This window comes from Myotis daubentonii, chromosome 16 (assembly GCF_963259705.1).
Source record: "Myotis daubentonii chromosome 16, mMyoDau2.1, whole genome shotgun sequence".
Classification (NCBI taxonomy): domain Eukaryota; kingdom Metazoa; phylum Chordata; class Mammalia; order Chiroptera; family Vespertilionidae; genus Myotis; species Myotis daubentonii.
Window position 1 is genome coordinate 17,883,360 of NC_081855.1, and position 25,794 is coordinate 17,909,153.

General features: G+C 44.0%; 1 protein-coding gene across 3 annotated transcripts; it reads left to right on the forward strand.

Annotated features, from left to right (window-relative positions):
* The first annotated feature begins 94 nt into the window (after nucleotides 1-94).
* On the forward strand, nucleotides 95-25,051 carry LOC132218121 (general transcription factor II-I repeat domain-containing protein 2B-like). Of its 3 annotated transcripts, none has more exons than XM_059668889.1 (7): nucleotides 95-406; nucleotides 3,242-3,321; nucleotides 4,039-4,088; nucleotides 4,409-4,507; nucleotides 4,597-4,664; nucleotides 4,897-4,978; nucleotides 24,969-25,051. In XM_059668889.1, the coding sequence occupies exons 4-7, from the start codon at nucleotides 4,421-4,423 to the stop codon at nucleotides 25,020-25,022; spliced, it is 291 nt and encodes a 96-aa protein (XP_059524872.1). In that variant the 5' UTR covers nucleotides 95-406; nucleotides 3,242-3,321; nucleotides 4,039-4,088; nucleotides 4,409-4,420; the 3' UTR covers nucleotides 25,023-25,051. The 3 variants fall into 3 exon arrangements, with proteins under 3 accessions (XP_059524872.1, XP_059524870.1, XP_059524871.1); XM_059668887.1 differs by lacking the exon at nucleotides 24,969-25,051 and adding an exon at nucleotides 5,386-7,295 and having other exon boundaries at nucleotides 100-406; XM_059668888.1 differs by lacking the exon at nucleotides 24,969-25,051 and adding an exon at nucleotides 6,152-7,295 and having other exon boundaries at nucleotides 100-406.
* Nucleotides 25,052-25,794: the final 743 nt, after the last annotated feature.

Genomic DNA, 25,794 nt, shown 5'->3' on the forward strand with positions numbered 1-25,794 from the left:
GCGCCCCCGGGGGAAGCACGCGTGCGCACCGGCCGCGGCGGCGGAGGGGGGGGGGCCGCTTCGCAGTGAGTGCGCGTGCTCGTGGGAGCCCGGCGAGTACCTGGAGGAGGCGGGGGCGGAAGGAAGGAGTCGGGTCGAAGAGCGCTCGTGCGGGAGGGCTACTGCGCGGGGAGAGGGGCTCCTGAGCACGCGCGGCGACGAGGCTGTGGGAACTCTCGCGAGATCTCCTGGAGCTTTATGTGGACGCCGAGGGCCCGCGTCCTTTCCCGGGTGCGGTTCCATCGTGCATCACAGAGGCCGTTTCCCTCCGCCCGCCTTCTCTCTCACCTGAGTGCGCGCTACCGCCCCCTGGAAGATTGTGTGGACATGGACATGAGCCCTCTGAGGCCCTAGAACTGCCTTTTCGGTAACTACTGGGGGTTGGAGGGAGGCCGAGCAGGGCCTAGTAGTGGCTTTGAGGTGGGGGGCGGGGGCGGGGCGGGGATGCGGCAGAGGCCGGGCAGTGGAAGGAAGCCAGGCCGGCTGGAGGCCTGAGTGGGTGGGAGGCGAGATGGCAGGGCCCTGCAGCCTAAGGGATGGAGCAGCAGGAGGGTGAGCACTAAGGGGTGGAGCACCGGGAGGGTGAGCACTAAGGTGTGGAGCACCAGGAGGGTGAGCACTAAGGGGTGGAGCACCGGGAGGGTGAGCACTAAGGGGTGGAGCACCGGGAGGGTGAGCACTAAGGGATGGAGCACCGGGAGGGTGAGCACTAAGGGGTGGAGCACCAGGAGGGTGAGCACTAAGGGGTGGAGCACCGGGAGGGTGAGCACTAAGGGGTGGAGCACCGGGAGGGGTGAGCACTAAGGGATGGAGCACCGGGAGGGGTGAGCACTAAGGGATGGGAAGGAGGGGTGAGCACTAAGGGATGGAGCATCAGGAGGGTGAGCACTAAGGGGTGTAGCACCAGGAGGGGTGAGCACTAAGGGATGGAGCACCGGGAGGGTGAGCACTAAGGGATGGGAAGGAGGGGTGAGCACTAAGGGATGGAGCACCGGGAGGGGTGAGCACTAAGGGGTGGAGGACCAGGAGGGGTGAGCACTAAGGGATGGAGCACCGGGAGGGTGAGCACTAAGGGGTGGAGCACCGGGAGGGTGAGCACTAAGGGGTGGAGCACCAGGAGGGTGAGCACTAAGGGGTGGAGCACCGGGAGGGTGAGCACTAAGGGGTGGAGCACCAGGAGGGTGAGCACTAAGGGGTGGAGCACCAGGAGGGTGAGCACTAAGGGGTGGAGCACCGGGAGGGGTGAGCACTAAGGGATGAAGCGCCGGGAGGGGTGAGCACTAAGGGATCGGAAGGAGGGGTGAGCACTAAGGGATGGAGCACCAGGAGGGGTGAGCACTAAGGGATGGAGCACCGGGAGGGGTGAGCACTAAGGGATGGAGCACTGGGAGGGGTGAGCACTAAGGGATGGAGCACCGGGAGGGGTGAGCACTAAGGGATGGAGCACCGGGAGGGGTGAGCACTAAGGGATGGGAAGGAGGGGTGAGCACTAAGGGATGGAGCACCGGGAGGGGTGAGCACTAAGGGATGGGAAGGAGGGGTGAGCACTAAGGGATGGAGCACCGGGAGGGGTGAGCACTAAGGGATGGAGCACCGGGAGGGGTGAGCACTAAGGGATGGGAAGGAGGGGTGAGCACTAAGGGATGGAGCACCAGGAGGGGTGAGCACTAAGGGATGGGAAGGAGGGGTGGCCTGAAGCTTGTTGGCCTGTGGTTGGAGACCCAGAGTCTGGGGTTCCTGGGAACCGCCTGGCTGAGGGTTCAGCGTTGCCTGGGGTAAACCATCGAGCTCCAGGCATTACCTTTCCCAAGGGCTGTGTGAGTGCAGCGGCTTTCGATTCGAAGCCAGTGTCTTGGGTGCGGGGCCCCAGTGGTGCAGGAGGCTGTGCGGCTCGTGGTGTGAGGTGTAGGCCTTCCAGGAGGAGAGGGTGCACAGAGCCCGGCCTTGCTCTCCAGGCTGCAGGCATTCTAGAGCCCGAGCCCCGAGCCCCGAGCCCCGGTGCCTCGGCGGGGTTCAGGGGAGGCGCAGGCGCTGGGAGCCTGTGGTTTGCAGGTGGTCGGGGGAAGGAAGGGGTGTGGGCGCTATCCCCGGGGCTCACTGGTGTCTTGTCACCCCTGAGCCCGGGATCCTGGGGCTTCATTGGGGCTGTCAGGTGGGAAATGTCGGGTGAAGTGGTTGGTAGCACCGGGATGGTGGAGGTCTTTGTTCAGGCAGGTCCTCACCAGGGTTCACCGCGAGAGGTGGGAATTGCCCGCTAGGCAGGTGGCCATAGTGATGCTCAGAGCTAAAGTGACTTAAGGAAGGTTGCACTTGCAGGTGAATAGATAAGATCTAAACCACGAGTCCTGACTCCAGAGCTGGCGCATATAAATGACTTTTTATTTTTTTATGTGCAGAATCGAGCAAAGAGCTTTTTTTTTTTTTTTTTTTTTTAAAGATGAGAAATGTGCTCAGGTTCAATTTGGGTCAATAAGACTCGGTACTGTTACTATACTATATATCAAGGTTTTGGGATTCCTCCTCTTCCCAGGACACAGTACATATCATACTAAGGAAAGAGCAGAATTGGTTTTCAGTAAACTTGTTGAAGCCCTTTTGTGTGTGTCAGGCTTCAAGTAACTGCAAATTCTGCCCCAAGTTTATTTTGTTTCATATGCCATGCTGAGTTTTGTTAATTGAGCAATAATATTTAAACATCTATGTACTAGTAACTACGGTATTAGAGTGCTGCAATTAAATGGAATCATTTACATTAATTAAAATTTTACTCTGATGGTACTTAAAACAATTTGCTTATTAGTGGAATAGCTAATATGCACTGTACAAATAGTGCTTTTATTTCTAGCCATTTTGAATAGCTGGGTTTCTGATCAATTTATATCAAGATATTTTTTGTTGACCCTTTTCATTGGAAATATTCCCTAGGATATGTCAACATATTGTTGAGGTAACAGAAATGGTGTACATTAAATTATGTCAGAAATTATGTTTAAGGCAAGTATAGACATATCCTAGGGATAGTTAAAGCCTGTATGGATGTTATTTGATTGTAGGCATTTGTATTCAAGAAACCTAGGAAGAGAGTCCTTCTGGTAAGATAGTGAAAAATCACAAGTTAATTGTTTCCTTTTTGGTTACCCATATGAAGTTTCAGTATTATTTTTCTCTCCATGTTATAGTTGCTTTTTTTCTTCACTTACAGGTTGTGAACTAAAGGCCGACAAAGATTATCACTTTAAGGTGGATAATGATGAAAATGAGCACCAATTATCTTTACAAACGGTATTTAAACTTTTCAAAATAAACTACGAAACCTTTCTCGATTTCAGCCGTAGTTCCTATTCATGTGGCTTAATATTTAATTTTTATGATAGTATTTTTATAACTGAGTATTGTATATACTGATTTTCTCTATACCTGTGATACAAAACTTGGCATTTTTGTCACTCCTTTGGTAATCATATAAAAGTCCAGTTACACTACTGTTCAACTTTTCATATATTATATACTTAATTTGCCTTATAAAGTCCTTTAGGGTAGTGGTAAATCTTTGTCCCCTGCAGAGACTAGCCCATAGCTTGCTGCTTAACTTGTAGGTGGTCAATAAATGTTAGGTAATCATACTGTGGATAGGTGATGACATGTACAACTACAGGGTGTCTCCCCAAAATGTAGGCACACGCTTTGGATAATTATAAAGGTGGTGTTTATTAAAATGCATTTCATTTTCAAAATTGAGCTATCAGCTGTTAAAGTGTGTATGCAATTTTTGGGGGCACCCTATACGTCATCTTATGCATTTGCTCAAATTTATTGCATATGAGAAATTGATTGTCAAAGTCCCATAAAACTTGAAGACAACATTGTGCACAAATTAGTTTTCCATCAGTGGTAATAGTGAAAAGTTTATAAGTAACTTTTTTTTTTTTAATATAAGAACTTTTGGGGGGATTGTATAATACAGAAACTTAAGTTGAAGTGCTGTTTTCCTGTTCACAGGTCAGGTTAGGGGCCGGTGCAAAGGATGCAAAGTGGACAGCACTTAGTAGGTATGTTATTTTTATTATCTTTTATGCAGCTACTTTGTCCCAGCTGGACTACTGTCTTTATAGTAGGTTCAAATGGGAATCTAGTAGTTACATATATTACTAATTTATAACTGTAAACACCTGTTATTTTGCATATAAAACCTAGTAATGAGTGTTAGGCCCCACAGTTCCTTTTTGTAAAAAATTTTGTTTGCTTTTTGCCTTTTTTAAGCAGTAGAGTCTGTTTTTAAATACTCATTACTGTATATTAATGCCCTTTTTTCTGAGTTCTTGCTTCTGGGTTGAGTTTTAGTAGTAGCTAATAAAGAAATTTATTTTAGCTGTGGAGGAAGATGCAGTCAGAAGATGATGAGGAGGAGGATGTGAAACTCATGTCTGGAAAGCGTTCTGCCCCTGGAGGTGGTAGCAAGGTTCTGCAGGTATAGATGTAATTTACTACAGGTAACTTATTCTGGTTTTTAGTTTGGGCACTAGCTCATGAGATTTTTTGTTGTTTTTCTCTTTAAAGAAAAAATTAAAACTTGCTGCTAATGAAGATGTTGAGGACGATGATGATGAGGATGATGATGATGAAGAGTAAGTATGGATTCAGAAGCTTAATGAGGTTGTATGGGGGGTTTTAAGAAAATTTTTTTCTAAAATCGTCCTGTGGAATTGAGTAATAGGTTTAAATAAAGGGTAAATGGTCAGTGGTTGTCATTTTGGGCTAAATGAGCCAAGTTAAAGGATACTGTTGGAACTATGAACCTTTAAAGTGCTTCAGTGCGTTGAGAATTTTCAGAACTATTCCCCTGATGTGTTTGACTAGGTACCGCAAGCATGTCAAACTCGCGGCCCATGGGCCGCATGCGACCCACAAGGAATATTTTTGCGGCCCAGCCAATACAACGGTACGTAAGAAACATTTTAATAACAAGTTCGTAACTTAATTTTTACAATATCCTGTTATAATTATGAATAATGAACTAAAATGTTCGCTAATGACTGATTACTAGAATCGTGTTGCATTTATTTCCCTTACACACCTTATGCACAGGCGCACCATTTCTCTCCACTAATACTAGCAGCGAATATTTTAGCAGCCGATTGCCACGTCGTTAGTCTTGTACTGACTTGTTTGGTGTGCGCAACAGGAAATATTTTGCTTTCGGAGAACAAGAAAAATAGGTTTATTTGCGTTACGCTTATTAATTTGTGCAGTTTATTCAGTGTCTGGTAAGTTAATGTTCAAGAGAAAATATTAATTTTTATTAAAATGTTCTATTATTTTATGTTAATGATTACTCATTTATTTCAGCCCTTTGTATTCAGCATGTCTCTATCGAAATCAAGTGGTAGTAAAAATAAACGAAAAATTGCTGATGAACATCGAAATTTCCAAGAAAAGTGGGAATTGGAGTATTTTTGCTGTGAAGTAAAAAATAAAATAATCTGCTTGATATGTAATAATGCTATTAGCGTACCAAAGTTATACAACATTAATCGTCACTATGAACAACATAAGTCAAAGTATGATAATTACGAGGGGTTAATGAGACAAGAAAAGTTGAAAGAGCTCAAATTGGGGCTGAATAAACAGCAGTTCGTGGTGACTAAAGTATCTCAAGAAAGTGAAGCGGCGGTGCACGCAAGCTACGTCTTGTCGGAGTTGATAGCTAAACACTCGAAACCTTTTACTGAAGGTGGTTTCATCAAGGAATGTCTCATTAAAGCTGCAGAAATTATTTGTCCTGGAAATGTGAAGTCTTTTCAGAGAATCTCTTTGTCTCGAAATACAGTTGCGGAAAGAGTTACTGATTTGGCTGACAATTTAAGTATTCAGATCAAAGCAAAATCATCTAGTTTCGAAGCTTTCTCCATTGCCTGTGACGAGAGTACGGACATTGGAGGCGTAGCTCAGTTAGCTGTGTTTCTTCGTGCTTGCGACACGGATTTCAATATTTTTGAGGAATTGTTGGAACTAGTACCGATGCATAACACTAGTACAGGACAAGATATATTTAATTGTGTTTTTAAACTTCTGCAAAAATACAATCTACCTCTCTCAAAATTAACTTCTGTAGCTACAGATGGAGCTCCTTTGATGACCGGAAACAATGGTTTTGTGGAATTACTGCAAAAAAAACAAAGTGAAATTTATGACGGATCCATGATTCATCATACACATTGCATTATACATCAAGAAGTATTATGCGCAAAGGTAATAAACATGGAAAATGTGTTGACATCTATCAAAAAAATTATCAATTTCATAAGATCTCGAAGTTTAAATCAGCCACAGTTCTCTGCTTTCTTAAGTGAATTAGACAGCGAATATTCTAGTTTGTCCTATACTGAGGTACGTTGGCTCTCCTGCTCCAAGGTTCTTAAACAATTCTGGGACTTGAAAGAAGAAATATGTCAGTTCTTAATGTCTAAAAATCAAGACACAAGCCTATTTTTTGACACAATATGGTTGCAGGATTTATCCTTCATGGTTGATATAACAAAACATTTATATGATTTAAACTTAAAATTGCAAGGAAGAGATCAGATTATTACAAACATGTGTGACCAAGTCAAAGCATTTAAATGTAAGCTAGTTCTTTGGGAAAAGCAGTTGAAAAATGAAGATTTAACGCACTTTCCAACATGCAACATGAACAAATCAAGTTTAGGTGAAACTGCGTCGTATCAAAAATACGCAGAAAAAATTTTAAGCCTTAGAACTGAATTTGAAACAAGGTTTGCAGATTTTAAGTTTTTGGAGGACAAGTTTTCTTTGTTTTCTTCGATTTTTTCAATAAATATAGACTTAGTGCCTAATCAAATGCAAATGGAGGTAATTGAGATCCAGTGCAATTCAGATTTGAAGGCAAAATTCAGTGAAGTTGGCGTGCCTGAATTTTACAAATATTTACCTGCCAGGTTTGAAAATACTCGAAAATTTGCATATGAAATTATTTCCATGTTTGGAAGTACTTATCTGTGTGAGCAGTTATTTACAGTTATGAAAGGAAATAAGTCTCCTGTCAGATCCAGAATTAGTGATGTTCACCTTGGGTCAGTTTTGAAAATAATCACTGCGAACAAGATTTCCCCCGAAGTAGGAAAGATAGTAGCAGAGAAGAGATGCCAAGTGTCAGGAAGAAAACATTAATTATATCATTGCTTTTTTTTTTTATACTATACTATTTGAAATAAATCTACATTTCTATGAAAATTGAAGCTTTTGTTTTTCTTGTTTTTTGTTTTTTTTGCAGCCCACATAAACTTAAACCTTGTTTATTTGGCCCGTGTTAGCCTTTGAATTTGACATGCTTGGTCTACATAGCATGTACTCACATATCTTGCTACCACTACAAACTCCATGTACCCAAAACTGAACATAACATCTTTGACTTCAAAATGGGCTTCTGCTGAATGTATTGTTTCTGACAATTGTTCTGGTTCATAAGCTTGTACCATTTTTGCTCCTGCTGCTAGTGTCATCACGATTTCAGAAATGTTTTTTAGGCTAGCAAAGGCTATTTTTGCTGCCTTCTGGTTAGCAATAGATTCTAGGCTCACTGCTGTATAAAATTACAATATTTCTGGATCACTACAACTGTACTACTGGGTGGCCTAGTTGTTGCAGCAGCTCAGACCTCTGAGCTTTCTCTCCAGTCTTGCACCCAGGCATGCTGCAACTATTTCCTCTCATCACAAAGTCTTTGCATTTTCCTTTCCATTGATCTAACTACCATGTCATGCACCTCTCATTAAGCAGGTTAAATAACCTTTGGGCTGGTCTTTTGTCCCTTTGACCTTCTACTTAAAGAATTCTAAGTTGTGGTGGAACATTCTCCATCAAAAATATAGTGTTTATTGCTTTCTCTTTTGATTTCTAACTCTATCCAGATTCTGTTCTCTGATTATTTTTCATTTCTACCATTTGTCTTGCAAGTTAAATGCTCGCTCTTTGAAAGCAGAGCAATACTTTTATCAAATTATATTCCTGCTCTACAGCAGACTCTGCTGGAGAATATCAGCTGCCTTACAATCAGTGCTGAATATTTGCTAAGTAACTTGACTTAGTAAAATAGATAGCTCCTCTCTATTATTTCTTCAAACTGCATGAGAGCCTATGATTATCTCAAAATAAAATAATTTAAAAATTAGAAATACAGCCAGCCACAAGTTGCAAGGTCCTGACACAATAATTTCCCCTTGTCTGTTTATAAATTGCTATAAAGATTTTTTTTATTACAATAACATGGACACTCATTCAATTAGAAGAAGCTTTGTTAACTTCTTCCCAAACAGGTGGCTTACGCTTTTTAAATCCTAGAGAATTGTTGGTTTCTTTCCTCTGGGATGTCGGAGGTGGGACATGGAGGGTAGAGGATGTACCTTGAAGACTGGTGCAGTCCTGAGAGGCACCTCGTGGTGGCCACAGCAATGACCTGACCCTGCAGATGAGTGTTCAGCAAGTGATATTAGAGCTCATGCAGTTGGAAATCTGAACTTCGGACCCAGGACTTTGCCAGGATCCAGGCAAGTGGAGGATCTGCGGGCAGGAACAGTGGTGGGGTGGGACAGCTGGGGCTGGGAGGCTGGATCTGAAACAGGAGTTAAGCATTCACTGGCTTCATCCTGTTAGAAACTATGCTTATTGTTCTGGGGGAAACACTGGTGACTAAGATTATTGTCTCCCAGGGATTATAATATAGTAGGAGGAGTGAAGGCCCTTCCACTCATCCTCAAGTGCTGTGGGGGAAGTGTCAGTGCCATGATGGTCAGGTTCAAAGCAGGAGGAATTAGAAGTGTCTAGTATAGTGATGGTGAACCTTTTGAGCTCGGCGTGTCAGCATTTTGAAAAACCCTAACTTAACTCTGGTGCTGTGTCACATAGAAATTTTTTGATATTTGCAACCATAGTAAAACAAAGACATATTTTTGATATTTATTTTATATATTTAAATGCCATTTAACAAAGAAAAATCAACCAAAAAAATGAGTTCGCGTGTCACCTCTGACACGTGTCATAGGTTCGCCATCACTGGTCTAGTATGACAGAGAAACTTGATGAGCGTGTGAGTTAGGATGGTAGAATAGGAAGGAAAAGCTGGGCATGTGAGATAAATGACAGTTCTTACCAACTGATTGATGAGAACAGTAAGAGTGGAAACATTAAAACCAAGGGAGAAAATACGTCTAAGAAAAAGGAATATTCCACAGAATCATAGGTCAAAAAGAGATTAAGGAGCCTTATGGTGAGAGCCAACAGAGAGCATTCTGACTCCCAGAAAGGCAGTTTTAGGTGAGTAGTGAGTAGGCTGTCAGGTATAAAGGAGATATTGGATACAAGGACAGGTGTCACTGAATGAGGCAGGGTTGGGTGACAAGAGCCAGCTGTCTTTGTCCCTTGGCAGACGTTGGGGATGAACACAGGGCAGTGTTGGGAATGGGTTACCCAGGGTACCTCACCTGGATGACCATGGGTAGCAGCTTCCCACTGGGTTCCATCTTCAGCATGACAAGGGGGGCAGCCAGGTACTGCTTCTCTCCTTGGATCACATTGGCTGGAATTCCATCCAGTAGAATCAGCCTGAAAAATGGAACCTTTCTAAGGAAAGTGTAATGTATCTATGGTTAGAGTTGAAAACGTTCCTCCCCATGGCCAAGGCAAAGAGGAAGAAATGTAAAGACAGTCACTCTCCTTTCTTGCCATTATCCTATATCAGTACCTGAGTCCCAGTGGCAGAACTGACGGAAGTACCAGAACATCAAGTTCAAGTTCTCTTATTTTACAGGGAGGACTAAGCCCCATGAAAGGAGTCTTCCCTAGAGACATGCAGCTTGTCTGTGTCAGAGGTATTTTTAGGACTAAGTATGCCAGTTGATTCTGTAGCACAGGTATGCCAGGCTCTCCCCTTGTCAGGCTGCCCAAGCTCCTTTCCCCACCATCTCCTAATGGTCAGCTTCATTGGCAGAATCCAGCTTCGAAGCTTTTCCCCACATCATCAGCTCTAATTTTTTCCAGCAGAGGACTCTACACCCACGGACAGTGGGTTACCACAGCCTCCCTTTCCAGACTCAACTTTGGTCCCTCCCCTTCACCACCTCTACTCCTCTCATAGACAAGGAGAATACAATTAAGGGCTGGAGGGTATACCTGGAGTTCTTTCTCCAATTGGGCTGAAGCTCCTCCATCCCCGAGGGCAGCACCAGCCTGGAGGGCAGAGAGGTGGAGCGTCTTAACAGCATGGGGTTGGTGCCATTGAGGAACTGGTAGCCAAAAGCTGGTCATTTTGCCAGCGCTGGTGAACCTTCTCTGTGGGGTCAGAGTGGAGGTTAGGAGGAGGATATTCACCACAACCTGATGTTCCCCTCCTTCAGACTCTACTACAGGGATTAAGTCACATGACTCCTCCATACCCAGCCCATATATTTTCATTCATGAGGCCTTTGTGAGATCCCCAGTTCTTAAAATTTTTTATTATTTTATTTTTAAAAAATTTTTTCTTTATTGATTAAGGTATTACAAATGTGTCCTTATCCCCCCTGTTGTTACCACCCCCCCCCCCCACTCATGCCCTCACCCCCCTGGTGTCTGTGTCCATTGGTTAGGCTTATATGCATGCATACAAGTCCTTTGGTTGATCCCTCCCCCTTACCCCCGCCCTCCCCTACCTTCCCTTTGAAGTTTGATGGTCTGATCGATGCTTCTCTATCTCTGGATCTATTTTTGCTCATCTGTTTATGATATTCATTATATTCCACAAATGAGTGACATCATGTGATATTTATCTTTCTCTGACTGGCTTATTTCACTTAGCATAATGCTCTCCAGTTCCATCATGCTGTTGCAAATGGTAAGAATTCCATCTTTTTCCCTGCAGCATAATATTCCATTGTGTAGATATACCACAGTTTTTTAATCCACTCATTTGCTGATGGGCACTTGTGTTAGCTATGGTAAATTTTGCTGCTATGAACATAGGGGTGCATATATCCTTTCTGATTGGTGTTTCTAGTTTCTTGGGATATATTCCTAGAAGTGGGATCACTGGGTCAAATGGGAGTTCCATTTTTAGTTTTTTGTTTTTTTTTAAATTTATTGCTTAAAGTATTACAAAGGGTATTACATATGTGTCCATTTTACCCCCCCCCCCCCCCGCCCTAGACAGTCCCCTAGCCTCCCCTATCCCCCAGTGTCTTATGTCCATTGGTTATGCTTATATGCATGCATACAAGTCCTTTAGTTGATCTCTTACCCCCCTACCTCCTGCCCCCCAACCCTCCCCAGCCTTCCCGCTGCAGTTTGACAATCTGTTTGAGGCAGCTCTGCCTCTGTATCTATTATTGTTCAAAAGTTTATAATGGTCTCTATTATCCATGAATGAGTGAGATCATGTCGTATTTTTCCTTCATTGACTGGCTTATTTCACTTAGCATAATGCTTTCCAGTTCCATCCATGCCGTTGCAAATGGTAAGAGTTCCTTCCTTTTTAGAGCAGCATAGTATTCCATCGTGTAGATGTACCACAGTTTTCTAATCCATTCATCTACTGATGGGCACTTAGGCTGTTTCCAGATCTTAGCTATGGTGAATTGTGCTGCTATGAACATAGGGGTGCATATATCCTTTCTGATTGGTGTTTCTGGTTTCTTGGGATATATTCCTAGGAGTGGGATCACAGGGTCAAATGGGAGTTCCATTTTCAGTTTTTTGAGGAAACTCCATACTGTTCTCCATAGTGGCTGCACCAGTCTGCATTCCCACCAGCAGTGCACGAGGGTTCCTTTTTCTCCGCATCCTTGCTAGCACTTGTCATTTGTGGTTTTTTTTTGTTTTTTTTTTAAATTAAATCTTTATTGTTCAGATTATTACATTTGTTCCTTTTTTTTCCCCCCCATAACTCCCCTCCTCCCAGTTCCCGCCCCACCCTCCGCCCTCACTCCCCACCCACTGTCCTCATCCATAGGTGCACGATTTTTGTCCAGTCTCTTCCCACATCTCCCACACCCCTTTCCCCCCCAAGAATAGTCAGTCCATTCCCTTTCTATGTCCCTGATTCTATTATAATCAACAGTTCATTCTGTTCATCAGATTATTTATTCACTTGATTCTTAGATTCACTTGTTGATAGATGCATATTTGTTGTTCATAATTTGTATCTTTACCTTTTTCTTCCTCTTCCTCTTCTTAAAGGATACCTTTCAGCATTTCATATAATCCTGGTTTGGTGGTGATGAACTCCTTTAGCTTTTCCTTATCTGTGAAGCTCTTTATCTGGCCTTCAATTCTGAATGATAGCTTTGCTGGATAAAGTAATCTTGGTTGTAGGTTCTTGCTATTCATCACTTTGAATATTTCTTGCCACTCCCTTCTGGCCTGCAAAGTTTCTGTTGAGAAATCAGCTGACAGTCGTATGGGTATTCCCTTGTAGGTAACTGAGTTTCTTTCTCTTGCTGTTTTTAAGATTCTCTCTTTATCTTTTGCTCTTGGCATTTTAATTATGATGTGTCTTGGTGTGGTCCTCTTTGGATTCCTTTTGTTTGGGGTTCTCCGCGCTTCTTGGACCTGTAAGTCCATTTCTTTCACCAGGTGGGGGAAGTTTTCTGTCATTATTTCTTCAAATAGGTTTTCAATATCTTGGTCTCTCTCATCTTCTGGCACCCCTATAATTCTGATGTTGGTACGCTTGAAGCTGTCCCAGAGGCTCCTTACACTATCCTCGCATTTTTGGATTCTTTTTTCATTTTGCTTTTCCCGTTGGATGTTTTTTGCTTCCTCGCATTTCAAATCATTGACTTGATTCTTGCGCTCCTCTGGTCTGCTGTCGGGCGTCTGTATAATATTCGTTATTTCAGTCTGTGTGTGCTTAATTTCTAGTTGGTTCCCCAATATAAGATCGAGGGTCTTATTAGTTTTCGTGTAGATCTCATTAAGTTTATCGGCAGCTTCTAAACAGTTCTTGAGAGACCTTAAAAGTGTGGTTCTGAACTCTATTTCTTCCATTGACAATTTTGTCCTGTTTCTTTGTCTCCGCATTTTGTTATGCTTCCTTGGTGCACCCCCTAGTGGTCTTTGTTCCTTGTCATTTGTTGATTTGTTGATGATAGCCATTCTGACAGGTGTGAGATGGTACCTCATTGTCGTTTTGATTTGCATCTCTCAGATGATTAATGACATTGAGCATGTTTTTATATGTCTCTTGGCCTTCCTTATGTTCTCTTTCGAAAAGTATCTATGTCTGTTGTCCATTTTTTGATTGGGTTGTTTATCTTTCTTTTGTTAAGTTGTATGAGTACTCGGTAAATGTTAGAGATTAAACCCTTATCGCTGATAATGTTGGCAAATATGTTCTCCCATGCAGTGGGTTTTCTTGTTGTTTCTTAAATTCTATTTTGGCAAGAAGTTTTGGAGACTATGCAGTGTGACACATACCTCATTAGTAGGGTCATCAAGGTGTTATTGGGACCTGGGCAAACAACTAACCAGCCAGGGCAGTCTTTTGTCCCCAGAAGATCTGATCAAAATCTTCCAGGTGTTTCCAGGGGCTTGGGAGGGTGTAAATATATTTGAGGACCATCTCCATAAGCCTAGAGCAGATATCAAAGATGAAACCACCAATTTACCAAATCCTACATGCTCCTGGATCCACCAGCCCCACTCCCCTCTGACCATTTCCTCACCCTGCAATCACTGTCCATCCATAGTGAAGCCTCTTCTGCTCATGGAATCTCATATTTGGAGGTAGACCATCTATACTGCCTGCAGCAATTGTCTTGGGTAACCCAGGTGGCCCAGCTAGAAGATGAGGAAAAAGGTTAATGGAGGGGGTAGAAGTCATTGATGGAGAAAGTTGTCAGGGAAGGGGGTACAACTGGGAGGCTTCTAATAGGATAGTCACCAGTAGATTTGCTGTCTTTCCTCCAGTTCCTTTTCTTGATGCTTCTGGAACACATCCAAGGTATTGTTTCCTGCCAAGCGGGCTGCAGAGACATTAAAGCAATTCTCTCCAATGCTTTCTGCAATCTCATGCTATGCCCTGGCTTTGTCCAATATCCTGTTTCTTTTTATTTTTAAACTAGAGGCCTGGTGCAGGAAATTTGTGCACTCAGGGGGTTCCCTCAGCCCGGCCTGCACACTCTTGCAGTCTGGAAGCCATTGGTTGGATATCCTTAGCACTGCTGCAGAGGCAGGAGAGGTTCAGCCTAGCTCAGGGCTTCTGGCTGAGTGGCACTCCCCGTTTGGGAGCACACTGACCACCAGGGGGCAGCTCCTGCATTGAGCATCTGCCCCCTGGTGGTCAGTGCGCATCATAGTGATTGGTCGTTTTGCCATTCGATCGATTTGCATATTAGCCTTTTATTATATAGGACTAGAGGCCTGGTGGACAAAATTTGTGCACAGGGAGGGGAGGGGTTCCCTCAGCCCAGCCTGCATACTCTCGCAATCCGGGAGCCCTTGGGGGATGTCCGACTGCCGGTTTAGGGCCTAAACTGGCAGTCAGACATCCCTTTTGCAATCTGGGATCACTGGCTCCTAACCACTGGTGCCTAAACATTCTGCCTGCCTGACTGATCGCCCCTAAATGCTTGCCTGCCTGCCTGCCTGATTGCCCCTAACTGCTTGCCTGCCTGCCTGATTGTCCCTAACCGCTCTGCCTGCCTGCCTGCCTGCCTGCCTGATCACCCTAACCGCTCTGCCTGCCTGATTGCCCCTAACCGCTCTGCCTGCCTGCCTGATCACCCTAACCGCTCTGCCTGCCTGATTGCCCCTAACTGCTCACCTGCCTGCCTGCCTGCCTGCTTGACCAGTGCTTGTTAGAGTGACTGGTTGTTCTGCCATTTGGTTGATTTGCATATTACCCTTTAATTATATAGGATTGTTGACAGTATTATAGATGTTCTCTAATTATTCCCTCCTTTTTGTCCTCCTCCCAGCCCCTGCCCCACATAAGGCCTTCACCACACTATTGGCTATATCCATTGGTTATGCATGAATGTACATAAATTCTTTGCTTAAGCTCTTCCCATCTCACCCCTCACCTCTGAGTATGTCACTCTGTTCCATGCCTCCATGCCTCTGGACCTTTTTTGTTCATCAGTTTATTGTGTTCATTGGATTCTACTTATAAGTGAGACGATGGGATACTTGTCTTTCTCTGACTGGCTTATTTCACTCAGCATAATACTCTCCCATTATTACCTTTTGCAACAGCAGGTCTATCCATGCTGTTGCAAAGGGTAAGAAAGCCTTCTTGTTTACAGCTGCACACTATTCCATTGTGTAACTGTACCACAGCTTTTTTATCCACTCATCTAATGATGGGCACTTGAGCTATTTCCAGATCTTAGGCATTGTAAATAATGCTGCAATGAACGTAGGGGTGCATATATTCTTTCTGATTGGTGTTAAGGACTTCTTAGGATATATTCCTAGAAGTGGGATCCCAATCTCCTGTTTCTTAACTGTATGGCATCGTACTCTTTTATCTATTCTTGGTCTCTGTTTCTCCTGCTTAATTCCCCAGTCATTTATTTTCATCCACTCCGTCTTCTTAATTTCACCAATCTCCAATCTCATATTTGTACTGAGAGGAAAATCCGACTTTTTGACACCTCATTGTAACTCTTTTTTTTTTTTTCTTTTTTTTTTTTAATTAAATCTTTATTGTTCAGATTATTACATTTGTTCCTTTTTTTTCCCCCCCATAACTCCCCTCCTCCCAGTTCCCGCCCCACCCTCCGCCCTCACTCCCCACCCACTGTCCTCATCCATAGGTGCACGATTTTTGTCCAGTCTCTTCCCACATCTCCCACACCCCTTTCCCCCCCAAGAATAGTCAGTCCATTCCCTTTCTATGTCCCTGATTCTATTATAATCAACAGTTCATTCTGTTCATCAGATTATTTATTCACTTGATTCTTAGATTCACTTGTTGATAGATGCATATTTGTTGTTCATAATTTGTATCTTTACCTTTTTCTTCCTCTTCCTCTTCTTAAAGGATACCTTTCAGCATTTCATATAATCCTGGTTTGGTGGTGATGAACTCCTTTAGCTTTTCCTTATCTGTGAAGCTCTTTATCTGACCTTCAATTCTGAATGATAGCTTTGCTGGATAAAGTAATGTAGGTTGTAGGTTCTTGGTATTCATCACTTTGAATATTTCTTGCCACTCCCTTCTGGCCTGCAAAGTTTCTGTTGAGAAATCAGCTGACAGTCGTATGGGTATTCCCTTGTAGGTAACTGAGTTACTTTCTCTTGCTGTTTTTAAGATTCTCTCTTTATCTTTTGCTCTTGGCATTTTAATTATGATGTGTCTTGGTGTGGTCCTCTTTGGATTCCTTTTGTTTGGGGTTCTCCGCGCTTCTTGGACCTGTAAGTCCATTTCTTTCACCAGGTGGGGGAAGTTTTCTGTCATTATTTCTTCAAATAGGTTTTCAATATCTTGCTCTCTCTCATCTTCTGGCACCCCTATAATTCTGATGTTGGTACGCTTGAAGCTGTCCCAGAGGCTCCTTACACTATCCTCGCATTTTTGGATTCTTTTTTCATTTTGCTTTTCCCGTTGGATGTTTTTTGCTTCCTCGCAATTCAAATCATTGACTTGATTCTTGCGCTCCTCTGGTCTGCTGTCGGGCGTCTGTTTAATATTTGTTATTTCAGACCGTGTGTGCTTAATTTCTAGTTGGTTCCCCAATATAAGATCGAGGGTCTTATTAGTTTTCGTGTAGATCTCATTAAGTCTATCGGCAGCTTCTAAACAGTTCTTGAGAGACCTTAAAAGTGTGGTTCTGAACTCTATTTCTTCCATTGACAATTTTGTCCTGTTTCTTTGTCTCCGCATTTTGTTATGTTTCTTTGGTGCACCCCCTAGTGGTCTTTGTTCGCAGTCTTATAGATAAATCTTGATTGTTGTAGCTAATTCCAGGGAGGGTTTGACCTCCAGGCCAAGTGGCTATGAGAATCAGCTGTGTCAGCAGTGAGAGAACTTCTGTCCTCTAGGGAGGTGCTAATCTAGCCTTTGCCTGAGGCTATCCGGCAAATGCCTCTGTGCAGGGCTTGGGCGGGGCGGGTCGCACAGGATCAACAGGGTGGGCCGGAGAGAGCAGTTATGGCGGCTCTCAGTCCTGTCCCCAGGGGCTCTGCCTCTCTGAGTCCCAGCACCCGCTGGAAGGCTCGGGGAGAAAGCTGCACTCGCTCTGACCGAAGCCAGACAGTCCGCTTCTCCCGTTTGAGCCTGGGTCCCTAAAGACTCGCCTGTATCTGGAGCTCAGAGTCTGCGACTCCCTCCCGATTGAAAACAACAACCGCGCCCTCCGCCGCCAGCCCGCTCCGCGCACTCCGCACCTCAGAATTTGACTTCAGCACTGCGCCTCCTCTGAGTGTCGGTATGCGTTTCTCTTTCCTCCTAGTTGTAGGACTTCCACTCAGCCAGCGTTCCTGTGGTTCTGGGTGATGTCCGTTCCGTGTTTTAGTTTCACTTTTGAAGTAGTTGTTCAAAGCAGCAAACTCCAGCGTTAACCTATGCCGCCATCTTGGTTCTCTCCTTATTGTAACTCTTAACTCAAAATTTCCTATCACTGTTCTTCATTACAGTAACTATAAATTTCATTCTTAATCAGCTGAAATGTCCACACCGTCTGTTCTATATGATCTTATATTCCTTTGTTATTTTCCCCTGTCCTGGTCCTTCCCTATCTACACCATAAGCTGTTCTCCAAAATGACATATTTCAAGTGAGGTACACTTACATCCTCTGACCTCAGCCTCCTTCCACTGTCACCTGTTCCCCTGGGATAAGGTATTCTATGTGCGCCAAACCAAGTAATGAATCCATGTTGCTACATTTACCTGGCTTCATCTCACCAATCCAAACCAACATAGTTTATAGTTGGTAACCTGGCTTAACCCTGCCCTCATCGGTACTTATACTTATTTGTGCCTCAAAGACATTTAGTTCAGGCATCCATTCTTACCTGTCATTTCTCTCAATTGTCTCTTGTAATTATTTCCTCAGGTAACAGATTCTGTTTGCTGTCCTCATTCATCTTCCCCCTCCCCCTGCCCCCACCTCCGCCCCCCACACCCACCCCCCCCAGGCAGTGTGCTCCCTGGCCTCACAGTTGTCTTCCATGTTTTCACAGCCAAACTGATTCTTCACATCATATCACTTATTGCTTCCTTTCCCTGCCTCCTCTCAGGGGTCACATGTGCTAGCCTTTCCTGTCCCTGCCCTAACTGGTTCCCAGTCACATGGAGATCTCCTTTCCCCTTTACTTGGGCTCTTCTGTTTCCCAGTGTGTCTGCACCTTCCATTCCCTCTGCTTACCTTTTTGGGAGGTGGGATGTACACATCACTCACTTCTCTGTCCAGCCCCACTTCTAGCACTTTTAATTCTATGTATAACTTTCCTGTCTTGTCCACCTTTAACCTGCTGAGCATGTACCTTTTCAACCACTAGGTTCTTCCTCAGTGCTATCCTCTGCCTCCCCAACCTCCAGTAATCCCTGGGTCCCCCACCCACTCCCCTGAGGCGGCCCCTCACCGGTGCCCTCGGGCAGGGTCAGCTCGCCCTGGCCCTGCACCCAGCGGTAGCAGGGGAAGGCGGCCTCCTCTAAGGCTCCTGGACCCCGCACGGTGATGCGGTCGCAGAACCAGGCGTTGTCCACCAGGGAGTGGTGTTTGTGCAACTTCACGAATTGCAGTGGCCCCAAGTCCTCGGGAACGTCGTGTTCAAACTCCTCCACCTGTGGGGACAGAACCCGGTGAGACTTAGTAGCGGGGACCCGGGAGAGGACGTTTAACTGAGGGTTTGGGGTCCTTTGTGGAGCCGGTAATGAGGCCTCCAGAGACAGCATAGCCTCCTCCCCCAACACCTGTGCCGTGGGTCTCTGATGCCTATCTGATTTCTGAGAGAGGGAGGGAGGGAGGGAGGGAGGGGAGAGAGAGAGAGAGAGAGAGAGAGAAACATCAATGAGAGAGAATCATCCATCAGCTGTCTCCTGCATGCTCCCTACTGTGGATTGAGCCTGCAGCTCGGGCATATGCCCTCATGGGAATTGAAAGGTGACCTCCTGGTTCACAGGTCCATGCTCAACCGCTGAGCCACACTGGCCGGGCTGAAGGAACTTCTTGAGGGACACTCCAGAAATCAGGGATAAGTTAGAGTATTTTCTGTAATTAGACTTTTGGTGTCCATGCACCTAGAGTAGGCAATGTATCCCTCTTCTCGCTTTCGTTTTCTATCCACATCCCCATTCCAAGACAGACAACCAATGTCAATGTCTACTGTTTCTGCTTGCCCACTCCTTTCTGTTAATGAGATTGCTTCACATAGTTTGGGTCATTTCTTCCACAAAAATGAGGTCACACTCCACATTTTATTTTTTACAGTTAACAATACATGGTCCTGGCTGGTGTGGCTCAGTTGGTTGGAGAATCATCCAGTACATGGAAAGGTTCTGGGTTAGGGCACATACCCAGGTTACAAGTTTGATCCCTGGTTGGGGTGTATACAGGAAGCAACCAATTGATATCTCCCTCTCTCTCTCTCTCTCTCTCTCTCTCTCTCTCTCTCTCTCTCTCTCTCTCTCTCTCTCTCTCTTCTCTCTAGCTCACTCCTGAATTGCACATGTAAAGATCTTATCACAAACAGACTACCAACAACTTTGAAAATGGAATTGACATAAGCCATCACCCAGGTTCCAGACTTGCCATTGGGTGGCACACACATGGGACAGATGCAAATAGCATTACAAAAGTCTGAAAAACAAAACTGGCATTAAAACTATTGCCACAGAAGACGGGTAGGAATTTGCTACCTAAATCCAACCAGCCCAACAGCCTGATAAAACAAAAACATCAGCATTCTCTAACAAAATTGAGTCTCATACCACTATATTCAAAAGACCCAGAATATAATCCCAAATCCTTGGGCAAGTGGCCACCTGTGGCTGAGTAGCACTTTCATTTTGTGTAAAGCAAGTATACTCAGAGCTTCCCCTCAGCAAGGGCTGTGGATGGGGCAGATTTCCATATAAGGGGACAAAAGGCATAATGATTGCCATTTGGACACACACAGCTGCACTAAACCTTAGCTGGACGACCATGCCATACACTTTCACCCCTCTAAGCCTTTAGATGGTCTATTCCTTTTTCCTGGAATGTCTTTTCCTCTTCTCTGCCTAGAAAGCTTGTATATGTTCTTTAAAACCCAGCACAAAGATTAAGTTGCTCCCTCCCTTCCCAGTCCTCACTGCCCAGCAACCTCGATTCAAACATTTCATATGCGGTTTGACACTGCTTGTCTATGCATTTGTCTCCTCAGACAGACAGCAAGCTCCCAGGGGATGGATTCAGAAGATACTCATTGCTGCCTTCCCACTATCAAACACATTCATTCATGCATTCAGTCAGTCACTCAGCAAATATTAATTAAAGGTCCACTGTGTACCCGCCACTGGGATGCAAATGTGAACAAGTCAGACAGGCCTTTGATCTTTCTCAGACATTAATGTTTTCACATATACAAAGCAGTGGACCATTAACTGGGCCATAAACTACCCTCTGTAATAACTCCAAGAGGCACCCCAAACTTGGTTTGTCAAAGAGCAGGTTTATCCTATTCCCCAGTCTTTCCACTCCTTATGAGTCCCACCTCTCAGTAAATGACACCATCCTATGGCTGCTTGCCTGAGCCAGGAACCAGGGCATCACACTGGATCAAGCTTTCTCCCCCTCTCTCTCTTCTGCCCTCTCTCACATTCTTCTATCAGCACGAGTTGAAAATGGAGTCTTCCACTTCCTTAGCACCTATTTTATTCTCCTCCAACTCCATTCCTGCTGACACTGCCTTGTTGCAGGCCCTTGTAATCTCTCCCCAGCGCACCCCACATGTCTCCTCATGGGCCTCCTGTTTCTTTCCCACCACATCACTTACCTCTTCCTGGTCCCAGCCTCATGAATTTCCTTAAAATTTACCAGCTCTCTGAAACTCTTGCTGCCTATTTGCCCAGGATGCCTCCCCTCTCCCAATCCTCCTCTACTCCCTTTGCCTACTCAAATTTCAAGACTCAGTTCAAGTTACTGCAAGTTACTGAGAAGCCTTTTCTGTTTCCCCAAGGTAAACCCACCCCTCCTTGCTTTGGCGCCACAACGCCTTGTACAGAATTCTTTCTTTATAGTAACATACCAGTGCATTTATTTTTTACATATTTGTCTCCAACCTAGACTAGAAACACCTTAAGGGCAAAATCTCTGTTTATATCACTGATTACCTCAGTACCTGCAGTGTAAGAGGTGCTCAATAACACTTTAAAAAATTGATTTCAGGGAAGAAGGAAATTCATCCACTTTTTAAATGAATTCAGTCCTTTTTAAAAATAATTTTTCAATTACAGTTGACATGTAATATATCAGTTTCAAATGTGCAACATATTGATCAGATATTAATATAACTTATAGGGTAATCACCCTGCTAAGCCTAGTACCCATCTGACACCATATATAGTTATCACCCATATTATTGACTATATTAGCCAAACTGTACCTTACATCCCTGTGACTGTTTTTATAACTGGCAGTTTGCACATCTTAATCCTTTCCCCATTATCATGCATCGTCCCAACCTCCTCCCATCTGGCAACCATCAAAATGTCCTCTGTATCTATGAGCTTCTTTCTGTTTTATTTATTTAATATATTTTTATTGTTGATAGTATTGCAGATATCTCCCACTCCCCATTTTCTCCCCTTCTCTATGCCCCTACCCACCCTCCCAGATCTTCACTACCCTGTTGCCCATGTCCATGGGCTATGCATATAAGTATAAAAGTTCTTTGTTTTATCTCTTCTTGTCTTCCCAACCCCATATCCAGGTATGTCAGTCTTTCCTTGTCTCCATGCTTTGGGCCTTATTTTGTTTGTCAATTTATTTTGTTCATTAGATTCCACAAATAAGTGAGATCATGTGATATTTTTCTTTCTCAGTTTGGCTTATTTCACTTAGTATAATATTTTCCAGGCCTATCCATGCTGTCCCAAATGGTAAGAGATCCTTTTTCTTTTTTTTTTTTTTTTTTTTACAGGTGCATAGTATTCCATAATACCTTCCAGGTCCATCTATACTGTGACAGATGGCAACATTTCTTTTTCTTTTCTTTTTTTTATAGCTGAGTAACATTCTATTGTATATATGTACCGCCTTCTCTTTGTCAATTTGTCCATTGATGGACATGTAGGGTGCTTCCATATCTTGTCCATAGTGTTTTGGTTTTCTTTGGATACACATTTATTGGTGGAATAGCTGGATTTCCAGTCAAGATGGTGGGGTAGATAAATGCAGTAAAATTATGCATGAAAATTACAACCAAACTATAGAACAACCATCATTCAGAACAGCCTCAAGTCTAGCCGAACAGCAGTCCTATAACTAGAGACACACAGAAGAAGCCATATGGAGACTGGTAGGAGGGACAGAAAGGAAGAACCCACTGGTCTCAAAACCATGTGTGGTAGTTAAAGATTGAGAGGATGTCCCAGCCACGTGTTCCCGAGGAGCAAGGGGTCCCAGCCCCACATGAGGCTCCCAAGCCCGGGTTCCAGTGAGCGGAAGAGAAGTCCTCATAGCTTCTGGCTGTAAAAACCATTGGAGCGGGTGGCTGAGTGAGACAGAGGGCTGCTTGAGTCCCAGGCACTCCTGTTAAAGGCCTACACGTGGACTTCCTTGGACTCACTCTGAGCTCCAGCACAGGGGCAGCAGCTTGAAAGGTGCCAGGCGTATACGGGGATGAACCAGATTGTCTGGCATCAGGGCAAGTGTTGGAGGGGCAGCTTTCTCCCAGACAGAAGTGCTGGCAGAGCCATGGTTCCTTTTCTGAGCCCTTCCCCCACAGAGCCAGCAGGAGGGCACCATATCTGAGTCTCCATAACCTGGCATTCTCAGTTCCACCTGCCCTGGTGATTCCCTGAGATGCCACCCCACCCAACGTTCAAACACACTGAAGCTGTTTCTAGTGGCTTTTCCATACAAATGGCCTGTTTTGGTTCATGCTGTGGACTTTGCTAAAATCCCTCAGAGGTTCACAAACCCCAAAGAAGCAGCATCTGGACTTTGTGTTCCCATTCTTCTGGCTAAGTGGCCCCAGGCTTGGCACTGGTGGCAGTCGAACTCCGTTTGCAGTGTCTCTCATGGGTACCTCCAAGCCCAGCACAAGTGGCAGCCATCTGCAGATCACTTTGTAGATCCTAATAGGTGGCTCTACAACCAAGATTACTCTACCCACCAAGGCTATCAAGAATTAAAGGGGCTTCTTTTTTTAAAAAAAATATATTTTATTGATTTTTTACAGAGAGTAAGGAAGAAGGATAGAAAGTTAGAAACATCGATGAGAGAGAAACATCAATCAGCTGCCTCCTGCACACCCCCTATGGGGGATGTGCCTGCAACCAAGGTCCAGAACCGAACCTGGGACCCTTGAGTCCACAGGCCAATGCTCTATCCACTGAGCCAAACTGGTTAGGGCTAAAGGGGCTTCTTTAAGAAGAATAAAAAAATAAAAAATATGAATAATAAAGTAGCAATAACTATATACCTACCAATAATCACTGTAAATATAAATGAATTAAATTAAAAAAATATAAGGTGGATGAATAAGAAAACAAGATATATATATATTTTGCCCAAAGGAGACTCACTTCAGATAGAAAGTCACATACAGACTGCAGGGAGTTCACGTAAATGTGAATTTTAAAAATATAAATACATGCAGTGCTGTGAATGTATTTTCTCTTCATTATAATTTTCTTAACATTTCTTATTACTTTATTGTAGCAATACAGTATATAATACAACATACAAAATATTTGTTAATTGACTGTTTATGTTATTAGTAAGACTTCTGGTCAACAATAGGCTATTGGTAGTTAACTTTTTGGGAAGTCAAACGTTATATGCAGATTTTCAATGGTGGTGGGGGTTGGTGTCCCTACCCCCTTGTTTTTCTTGGGTCAACTGCACTTCTTTTCCTTCCTTATTGTATTAACTGGACTCTCACAAAGAATGTGGAATAATAGAGGTGATGGTGATCTCTGTCCTGGTCCTGATTTTAGATGAAATGATTTTGTTTAATATAACGTTTTCAGTTCATTTCTTGTATATTTTGTAATATGAAGAAAGTTTTCTTGTATTTCTGTTTCACTTAGATGCTTTATATGGGATGAATGCATAACTTCAACAAATGAACTTTTATCATCTAGTTATAGAATTTTATTATTATTATTATTTTCTGATTAAGGCAATAAATCATTACAGCAGAGTGCTTGATATTGCCTGTCTGCAAGCCTCCATGGCTCCAAAGAGCTTAGAGTAAGTTTGCCCTTCTGTCCAGGTTCTTTGGGCAGCAGTTGATTTTAGGAAGTACAAGGCTCTGGAGTAAGACTGTCCCTTTGCCTGGGTCAGCAGGCTTCAAGTGAGAGCCCCAGAAATGAGACTTCATCTTTCTTCTCCACATCCTCAAAACTTCATCCTCCTTATCTGCCTTTGGATCATTGAGACTAATATTTTTCACACTGTGTATTCCCTGTTTATATCACTTATTACAAGAAGTCCAGTTTTCTGGACTCTAATCTCCAAGAATTTCTGTCTGTCCATTTTCATGATTCCATTAATTCTTTTTCTGCAGTATTGAAATTTTAACGTTGTATCCCCTGGCAGGTTAAATGTTGCTATAGGCTAAATGTTAATGTCCACCTTTACCCTCTCAATTCATATATTGAAATCCTAATGTCCAATGTGATGGAATTAGGAGCTGGGGCCTTTGGGAGATGCTTAGTTCATGAGGGATTAGTGCCTTTATAAAAGGCCTTAGAGAGGTTCCCTGTCCCTTTGCCATGTGAAGATACAAGTCTGCAACCTGGAAGATTGCCCTGACCTGACTATGCCAGCATCCTGATCTTGGACTTCCAGCCTCCAGAACTGTGAGAAATAAATTTGGTGGTTTATAAGCCATACAGTCTGTGATATTTTGTTCTAGTAACCCAAATGGACTAAGACAAATGTTCTTGTTCCTCACTGACACTTGTAGGTCATTTCCTCTCCTTCTTAAACATAACCAGTTCTGATCTCTTCATCAATTTCTACCAACTACTATTTCTTTTTTGTGGTAATTATCTACTTATTCTCAAACTAGTGGCCCAGTGCACGAAATTCATGCACATTAAAAGGGAATTAATTAGGGGAAATAGTTTAATGTTGCTATTTTCCCTTTCTCTATAATAGAAGTGTCAGAGATGAAAGAAAATGTATATGAAAATCTCCCTCCTGTCAGAGTTTGGGGCATGCCGTGGGACCCAGAGGTCATGCCTGATGGCCCCTAACTGCTTGCCTGCCTTCCTGATTGCCCCAACCACTCTGCCTGCCTGCCTGGTTGCCCCTAACCACCTCTGCCTCAGCTCACGCCACTGCAGCTTTGTCCCAAAGGTCTTCCAGAAGGATTTCCAGAAGGTCGTTCAGCTGTCTGGTCTAATTAGCATATTATGCTTTTATTATTATAGACTAGGGGCCCCATGCATGAATTCGTGCACCTTGAAAGGAACTGTGGGCCACAAGGTTGTGGTAGGCACAGCAGCGGGTCTTGGCCCCTCCTCCGCACCCCCACCCACTGCAACCCCCGGTCCCATGTCCCGGCTGCCCCACTCCCATCGCCACCGCTCCCACGCACTGAC

Excerpts from the sequence above, each read along its gene's own strand:
- LOC132218121 (XM_059668887.1), top strand. The coding sequence starts at position 4,421 with ATGCAGTCAGAAGATGATGAGGAGGAGGATGTGAAACTCATGTCTGGA. Across the intron at positions 4,665-4,896 it reads GAGGATGATGATGATGAAGA|GTACCGCAAGCATGTCAAAC; the intron begins GTAAGTATGGAT and ends GTGTTTGACTAG. Across the intron at positions 4,979-5,385 it reads GCGGCCCAGCCAATACAACG|CCCTTTGTATTCAGCATGTC; the intron begins GTACGTAAGAAA and ends CATTTATTTCAG.